At 34.6% G+C, this 9,596-nt stretch overlaps 1 protein-coding gene across 2 annotated transcripts; it reads left to right on the top strand.

The window, feature by feature from the left end:
- Nucleotides 1-2,237: 2,237 nt before the first annotated feature.
- On the top strand, nucleotides 2,238-9,038 carry LOC128181264 (E3 ubiquitin-protein ligase KCMF1-like). Of its 2 annotated transcripts, none has more exons than XM_052849603.1 (7): nucleotides 2,238-2,436; nucleotides 3,428-3,595; nucleotides 4,387-4,526; nucleotides 5,067-5,168; nucleotides 5,371-5,630; nucleotides 6,450-6,611; nucleotides 6,837-9,038. In XM_052849603.1, the coding sequence occupies exons 1-7, from the start codon at nucleotides 2,421-2,423 to the stop codon at nucleotides 7,459-7,461; spliced, it is 1,473 nt and encodes a 490-aa protein (XP_052705563.1). In that variant the 5' UTR covers nucleotides 2,238-2,420; the 3' UTR covers nucleotides 7,462-9,038. The 2 variants fall into 2 exon arrangements, with proteins under 2 accessions (XP_052705563.1, XP_052705562.1); XM_052849602.1 differs by having other exon boundaries at nucleotides 6,414-6,611.
- Nucleotides 9,039-9,596: the final 558 nt, after the last annotated feature.

The raw sequence follows: 9,596 nt of genomic DNA, 5'->3' as shown, positions 1-9,596 counted from the left end.
TATCAATTATTTTCAAGAACTAAGTCTTGTCAGCGGCAATGATTTGTGCTGAGGTCCAAACACTGTTTCACTTTCAGTTTGTCTGAGAAACTGCATAGGAGAGTTGATTAAAATCAACTCCCAAAAATCATTTTCTTAAAAAAAAGATTTAACCATTCGTGATTTTGTAATAAATAAATGAGAAAAATTAATATAAGCAATAAAACATGTACATAGAAATTCACAAGGCCAAACTTTAAAAGGGGAACGGGGATGTCACTAAACGAATTTACCATTTTACAGTGGAACTTGGAAGTATAAAGGAATAACAGTTTCTTAAAAATTATTATTGCACACCCTCTTTACACGAGTATCTAACCTTGAAGATAAAATATGTCAAGGACAGGTATTATTTTCGACCTTATCTTATCCCAGAAAAAATTGTTCAAGGTCACTGCATTCGACCTAGCTTAACCTTAACTCAGAAAAAAATAGTTCAAGGTCACTGCACACTCTCTACCTATGAACACTCCACTGATGATGTTAAACCTCCGGATAATGATTTTACACTTGGATAATGATTCTACACGCATAATTTGTAACATTGATCGACTCTTATTTCAAAAACTTGATTCACGGAAGGTCACTTCACATCATTCACCCATAAGCAACGTAATTTTAAAGTTTCTAGGTTTACATTCTGAAATTATAACTTTTAAATCAAAAGATGGTTTTAAATAGTTTTAAATTCCATCTTTGTTAAAGATCGATACAATCCGCAGGAATCATTATAATGTGGTTACAATGGTTACAGCTATATATTCTATTGGTGACAAAAGGTAACAGAGGTGACGAGAGCCTTTTTCTGTTAGCAGCAGGGGGTCTTTTTTAAATTGGCTACATTGGTAACATTGGTTACGACGGTTACCTAACCCTAACCCTAACCCTAAACTAACCCTAATCCTAACCCTAAACTAACCCTAACCCTAATCCTAACCCTAACCCAAACCTAACTCTGTTTTGTAACCAATATTACCAGTAACCACTGTAATCTGTCACAAGTACATCAAAGTTTGAAAATCATTCATAATCAAACATTGTAACCGATGTAACCAATTGATGTTACTGGTTACAAACAGAAAAGGGTAAAAGTCAGGACTAATTTCTGGCCATACATACAGAAATACAACAACTGAAGTCTCCCTAGATGTGTTTTAATTAAAACTACTTTTATGATAGTGTAATAAATATATAATTAATTACAGAATGCACTTATACCTTGCAATTGAGTCGCATTGAACTTGGTTCAACTTGTACATGGGGCCTATTCCCATAGAATGGTATGTGTATGTTCATATGCTTAGAATATCAGATTAATGTATTATATGCATTACATAATTATAGCTGAAATGTTAATGCATGTAAATTGATATAAAGGAGATACTATGTAAATTGTAGTTTACTTATATGACTTATCTCCCTTTATAAAATTAAATTACTTCAAGACATTGATTGTACATCAATACGTAATTACTTGAAGTTCATGTGTTTTATGCCGTATATTCATACTTGTTATATTGTTTTTACAGGGTCAAATCTATTTATTTAACTGGTGATAATAAAAGCCCGTTAATCGAACCCTAACAGGAGTACGTGTTGATTTCTTCTTTACATCAACGGATAAACCTGTTACACATGTATATGGTACTATTACTTTTCTGAATAAAATTCTTGCTAATCTGTTCACTACATTAAAGCACATTCTATATTAGAAATATTGAGGGGAAAAAACTTTGCAGAGGCCTCCTCTTGATGAAAAATAGTGTACGTATCGTCTTAGCGGAGAAACACTAGCACTGGAATAAAAATATACATAAAAGCATTTAACATTTTTTTTAATTAATGGAAAACGACAATACTATGTCGAAAAGTGTAAGGTTATCAACAAAATAATTAAAGCCTAGCAGGTAATATTGTTACCCAAAACTCTGAAACACATTTACAAAGTACACTGCCGATAACCACACATGTACGTGCCGATTCTATTAGGTGACGAGTTGACTGATACCTAAATGTTATATCGTCGGGTTCGAGGTCTTCAAAAGAGCTCTACAAACATAATACCGACCTAAAATTTTCTTTAAAATAAATTAAGAAAATTATTAATTTGTAGTGATATGATATTTTTGTTGAGCTATGTAAGAGAGGGTGATAATCATATATTTAAAATAATATTTATGATGATGAGCATATCTCGTGCTCTAACGAGAAACAACGTGACGTCATCATGAAACCCACTTGCCAAGAATGTAACCTTGGAATTATCTGAATTAAGCTTATGTTTGATTGATTATAGTCTTTTTTAATTGTATCTGAAAGTAGAATTATCCAATAAGTCAATAGCATTTGTCAGAAGGGTCATTTTCCCGTTTCTGAGTAGAATGTCTCGACATGAGGGTAAGTCATAATTTCTCATCCAAAATGGCAACTGCAAACCAACTTCTGTTTCCTTGTGAGCCGTTGTCTTAGGCCAACTCAAAGCAGCTTTTGAATAACTTCAACTACAGTGAAGCTAAATTATATGAACGAAGAGTAAATGTACTGAAATCTTTGATATAATTTTATGTTGTCGTTACAAAACGGAAGCCGTAAACCGAAACTAGTAAACATAACAAACACAAACGTAATTTCTTCTGCGTAACTGATACCTCCTGTTTGAGGTGTCTATATATATCGCTAAATGAAATATTAAGTAACATTTAGGACATATTTTATCTTTTCTAGTAAGAATGGGTGCACGGTCTGACGTGTACACACTTCATGTGGTAATCATTATGTTCATTACCACCTGGAGAAATCTCTGTTCATATTACCATATAAGCATAAAAAGGATCCCATGATATTATTAGATTTAAAATTGATGATGATAACCATTGGCAATCAAAAGATTGTATATAAATTAAAATGCATCACATCCGCTACAATGAATAAGAAGTTTGGGTTTGCAGGCCAGTCTTTAACAGCCTCATATGTTATGTGTACAGTATTTGCATATAACTTCTTCTTTTTGAACTGAAGCTATAAACTTCAAAGGTATATCTGTATTGTTTGGTAACTGAGCAAGTTCAAATATGAATTGGACAATGCAATTCATTTGTTATGTTAATTTAATGTAATATTTTATACACCAATTTATTACTTTTGATAAACATGGGAGGTAAAAGATTATTGTAATGTGTCAAGTTAATTCAGAATTTCAATGTCTGTGTGTTTATTTATTAATGCAAACGCTTAATGAATGGTAATCAAGTTGAGAGGAACATATCACAAATCATTGTTGATGATATAGTTACATGTATGAGTTATTTTATTTGATGTTGGAAATGCTTTCAAACAAATACCATTTTATCAAACAAAAGATAAGTAATGAGTACTTCTTTCTTCCTAGGGGTCAGCTGTGATTCTTGTCTGAAGGGAAACTTTCGCGGGCGTCGCTACAAATGTCTGGTGTGCTACGACTATGACTTGTGCTCAACCTGCTTTGAGGCTGGTGCTACAACAACCAGGCACACAGCTGACCACCCGATGCAATGTATTCTCACCAGGAATGATTTTGGTAAGACTCAGCCCAATTAGAGCTATTTTAAGAAGAGCTTAGACTTTGGGCATTATGTTACTAACTCCGATTTGATGAAGAAAGGGTATACTTATGGTTAATTGTCCATTCCTTGGTTACTAGATATGAATACATCGAATGCAATGACAAGTTGTCTGACTCTGATTTCAAGTGGAACTGTCTTATTTTCACACAACTGAGCATTGATTAGATATTGGGGAGAAAACTAACAATTTTTTTATTCTATGAACATAGTGAGCTTCTCTTAGCAAATTATAAGAAAGAAGGCAATTTTTGAAAGCCTATTTTGATGAGCAAACTAGATAGCCACATCAAGCTCTTGTTAAAACAGCTGTACCATTAACTTAGAATAGACATTATAAAAGGCCAAAATTTCAATCAAATGTAACTTTGAAACTAATTTTGGAAACAACTTTATTAGCACATGTATGTATTTGTGAGTTACTTAGGCTTGAGCATTTTTCAAACATTCACGTGAATCACTTCAGAAATGGTGATGTATTTTAAAGGAATTTGCAAATATAATCCATTAACACCACAACCCTAACTGATAACATAAGTGAAACTTTAAAACACATTGAAGATTCTGTCTGCATTTACTTCTCTTAGTTGATGGAGTAATGCTAAAACAATAGAATGAAGTCCCCATTTGTATTCTTTGTTTGTATTAGAATATGTGACAAGCTTTCTTGCAAGTTATGTATACTTTAGTCTTTTGTTCCATTATCATTGCACTGTCCCAACTGTAACACAATGATTTTCTGCCACAGATTTGTACTATGGAGGAGAAGCTTTAACAGCAGAACAACCTCAGTCTTTCACTTGTCCCTACTGTGGAAAGATGGGCTACACAGATGCCACACTTCATGAGCACGTCACTGCAGAACACGGGGAGGCCTCCACAGAAGTGGTCAGTATTAGCCGATGTATCCATACATATAGTAATATAAAGTTACAGGGGTGCAGGCAAATTGTGAGACAATGCAGTTTGTCACTGCATGTCAGACATGTAAAAAGTTGTTAAATCATAATAAGGTCCTAAGTTGTAAATATTATTTTGTAAAATATTTTACAATTTTGAAATAAAATCTTACATACAAAATGAATTTTTATTGCTATTTTTAACCTATTTCCATAAATTGAGAATGGTAATGAAATTCATTGGATACAATCTATTTAGGCTCATGTGGAAATGCAGTTTGTAATGGTATACGTATGAGTATGTTTAGTACCTATGCTTGCCTATCAGATATATTTGGAGTAGAAATCAAGTGAAAATATAGGGTTGACTTAAAAGATTGACCTGTGATCAAAACTTTTTACAGCACATATTACATGTATTTTCTAGTCTTTCGATATGTGGACAGTTTGTCTTTATCACAGTGTATATTTTGATGGCAAGCCTAATACCTTAAAAAATATTTATGATATCATGTGGTTGCTTTGACAGGTCTGTCCTATCTGTGCATCACATCCAGGTGGGGACCCAAACTGTGTGACCGATGATTTTGCAGAACATCTCTCAATACAACACAGAACACCAAGAGAATTCATATCCTTTTTTATTTCTACATTTGAAGCGCTTGAAGAGGATAGTTAATTTGTACATCACATCAAAGAATTGATACTTGGTTTTCATTTTTAAATTGATCAAATTGACTAATTAAGAACATTTTGTAAGATTCTATTATAATAGAAAGCTGCGAGTGTCAGTTTTTGAGCTGACGAATTTCAGTTTCCTTAACACTCTGTACGATGAACCAGCGGGAGTTCGACATGTTCGTAGAATCCCCCACCCCGGCCGAGGTGTGAGCGGCACTAGGACGAGGCGGGCCAACATGCACTTCTCGTCTGGAGGGTCGGCCCTGTCTGGACTGTCTCCCGGCACACGGGACACCATGGATCCAATTGCCGAGCTTCTGTCTCAATTGTCCAGTGTTCGCAGTCGAGCTGCGGCAGCACAGAGTGTATCTTCACAGCTACAACAGCTCGAGATGCAGCTGCAGTCAACAAGGTACGGGTTTGGTCGCTGATTGGCCCCCCCCCCCCCCCATCAGTAATTGGGTTTGTTTTGGTTGGTTTTTCTTTCAACTTTTACTTTTGGCAGGGGTGTGACTGCTTGCATACATGTACAGTAAAGTAATATGGCTTGCTTTGTACACTAGTTGCAACTATGTTTAGATGATGATATTGTAGCGGACATGTGTACCCTCTTCAGAAAATACAATAAGAGTCTAAAATATCGTTTGACTGTTCTATGAAATAGAATTGATAAAGTATAATATCAAAGGAATAATTTCATTTGAATTGAACCTTCCTGCCAAAATTTTTTTTTAAAATTCATACCGGGATTTTGCATGTATAATTCAGGTACTGTTTACATATGTAGCTTTTATTTGTAAGGAAGCTCCTCAGACCATTCTTGTTATTTAGTTGATGGAAAATTCCTTTGAAAATAGGAAATTTAGTTTTCAGTCAATGTACTTTGGTGGGTGTTTGGCTTGATTGTGAATTTCCATTTGTTTGTGCATGGGACAATTTGAATGATTTAGTTTTAAAATTCATTTCATCCTAAAAAGAATTTTCTAATAAAAAAAAATATCATCATATAAAATTGCCTATCAATGTTTAAATACTATTCGAAATACTTGACCGTTCATCAGGATTAAGTGATTATAATCAAATTATTTTTGTCCCTATATGTAGACTATAGTTTCTAGACTGCAGTGTTTCTCTATTAGAGAAACACTTAGGGGGCTCTTGTAAAATTCTTCACAGTTTTTAATTCTGACTGTAGTTTGGAGAGCTCACAACACTCTTATCTACCCTACAGACAACAACTAGAGAGACTACCGAACAGGCGGCAGGTGGAGTCTAGTAAAAGTAATGTGACTAATTCAGCGAATTCAGGGAGCTCGACAGATAACCAAGGCGGACAGGCACAGACCAGTGCCAACAACGCTGCCAAGTCTAACTCTCCGTATTTGTTGGTTAGGTAAGTCATCCTCTATTAACGCATTTGAGTTGACTTTTGAATAACTTTTAACACAAATTTAGGAATCATCATACAAACATGATATAGTGATTTTTTTTTTTTTATTAAAGATTAGTCCTCAGTTTAATTTAAAGTGAATGAAATACTGTCAGTTATTAAGTTTTATGTTAGCTGAATGAAATATAACTACTTTCAGTTGTTCATGATTTTGTTGAATTCTTTCAGGTGTATGGAGAATGCGGATAATGCCAGCAAGAGTATCGGTCAGGAGGCATATGATAGGAGTATATTTGTACAAGAACTGTTGTTGTCAACTTTAACAGAGCAACTTCATGTGTTAGAGGAGACATCAGTCTGTATAGAGGAAGAGGCTCCGCGGTTATCTCCCCCTAGTGATGAGGCACCGGAGAGTGTGTCACCTTCAAATTCGAGCACTCACAACAAAGTTCCTCCTACAAAGCCACCTACGTCGGAGAAAAGTAGTTCTACAACGTTGGCCAAAGCACAACAGCCCACTGGCGGAGGAGGAGGGGGTGGTATGGCCGCTAACGGATCGGGGGTGACGTCATCAAGCTCACGAGGGGGACCGTCTCAAGGCGCCTCGCCTGTCGTCCGCCAGGGTCACAGTTCTCACGGAGGAGTACAGCAAATGTACAATTCACACTCTGGGGGTAATTCTATGTCTGCACTAGCAGGGGCCAGCATGAGTAATCCCGTGCCATTGCCGGGGCGACCCCTCTCGGGGGGCAGAGAGAGAGACAATAGAATGAACCCTGCTGCTGTCAAGAAAACAATGTTCAAGCCCATGCCAACATCTCAAATGTCAGATCGGGAACCCCCACCCCATTGAGAGTGACAGTGGAGTCCTACCTGTATTCAAAGCATCTTAAAATCCAAAAGACAGTGGATATGTGTTAGGATATATATTTATTTGCTTGTAAAATAATGATTTTTTTTTTGTTTCATTGATCTATTAATTCATGAAAAAAATTGTAGTGTAACTTGTCGATATTCATTTAAGAAAAAATTATACGCCAAGTTGTGTATACATCTTATGAAAAAGTGGCAGATGGTAATATCATTTGCTAATGTGGTTTTCTCTTTTCTAAATGTGTACTGTGTGTACATTTTCTTATATCATGATAATTTATCTGTTCCCCAATATTGGATTTGCCTATCCGCTGTGATATATAGATGTGCTATCCATTTATGCTAAACTTAGGAGACAGTACTACAAGGCCATTCCAATCTAATGTTTTGTTTTTCAAGTAGCAAGAAAGAGATCAGTATGTGATTTATAACCCAAACCATCACCCAGTTTGTGCTCTGCAGGAAAAAAAAACTGTACATGTATTATACCCTGCTATACATGTAGTTAATGTATTTCATTTGATTTTCAAGTACGAGAAACTTACTTTGTTGATACAGTTCATTTCTGTTTAAAATTTCAAATCTTTACATTGATTGGAAAAGCAAAGATTTGAATGAAGTTAAAGCATGTGCACAGTATTTCTCAGAAGTACCTTTTTATCACATTCGACTATTTAGTGTCCTTTTTATAAATTAAAAAGGTCACTTGGTAGTTTAGTAATTTACATGTTGCTTTAGGAAGTAAAACTTTGAACAAGATGTGTTGTCTTGTGTAAATCAAAACTCTATCCTTTCTGAAAAAGCACTGTGAATGTGGAATTCCTAGCGAAATAAAAGTTTTGATTTACAATTTCTTTACTATTTTTCCAAGAATCTGGAGGGTTGATTTGGTTTTTTTTTTTTTTTTTTTTTTTTTGGTTCATGAATGAAATGTTTTGAATTGTTCCATGAAATTGTAATGACCTATTACAGGGAAAGTACTGGAGGAATGTCGACTGATGATTTGAAAATTTTATATTAAAATTTGAACAAGTACTTGCAATTAATCAAATGCATACACTTGTTTGTTTATATAAATGTGTACCCATGTGATCTATAATCTAACTGGCTTTTACTGTATGGTTGTCATACACTAAGAAGATTGTTCTTATTACTTTTGTTGTTGCTTAGTCGTTCCACATCAATGCTGTATCTATCCACACAGGAAAATTGATAAACCCAAAAATGAAATCAAATGTTATGTATCCTTATTATAGAAGAAACCATCTCAACACAATTTTTTTATATAAAGTTATGACTCTTAAACAGATGTGATCAAAATCAATCGAGCATTGTTTGTTCATGTACTCCAGAGCACATTTCTCTCTCTTTTTCTAAATGATAGAAAGCCATCGGGAATCTGTTCTGTTTTTTGTAATGTAGACCGATTGTATGTTGTCTTGCATTGGGGAAAAGTATTGAGGTTTACGTTGAGCACGAAGTCTTGTGTCTGGGTTATTAGTAAGTAAGAGAGTGAGGAGTTCTTTGAAAATGGAATAAATTCCTAATGTAAAATTAGCTGGTGTGTCTTCTGATTTTTTCCACGGGTTTTGCTTGAAAAATATGATTGGATGAATGTATAATTGTGAACTTATTATGCAACTTTTGCATTCAAATCACATACACATGTATATGGCATTTCAATACATAGTGCATAACGGCAGCTAACAAACTTGCTTCAATCAGTAAAACATGGTTAGATCAAACAAGCTTATTACAAAATCATGCTCACAGCAGTCAGTTTCATTCCTTTACTCTGTAGGTCAAAAGTTGCATAAGATAGGTAATTTTTTAATATATTATTTATCTGGAGGGAAAGGGGGGCAAAAAAAGCTGTAATATTCAAGCAGGATTTATCCCTCTGTTATTTAAACATTGCAAATGGAAAATGTTGCTTATATTAATTAAATTAGCACATATTGTAACGGATTCATGCATTAAAGGACATGTCAACTTGGTAGAAGCGAGTATTGTGGCCATTTTAACAGGCAAAGATAAAGTAGTATTGAGATGATTAAATATTTGGTGAAAATGATATTAAAGCAAATGATATATACGAGTGTATGTATACCCTTT

The sequence above is a fragment of the Crassostrea angulata genome, chromosome 4 (genome assembly GCF_025612915.1).
Source record: "Crassostrea angulata isolate pt1a10 chromosome 4, ASM2561291v2, whole genome shotgun sequence".
Classification (NCBI taxonomy): Eukaryota; Metazoa; Mollusca; class Bivalvia; order Ostreida; family Ostreidae; genus Magallana; species Magallana angulata.
The sequence above is the reverse complement of the archived record's forward strand: the minus strand, read 5'-3'. Positions and strand labels throughout refer to the sequence as shown.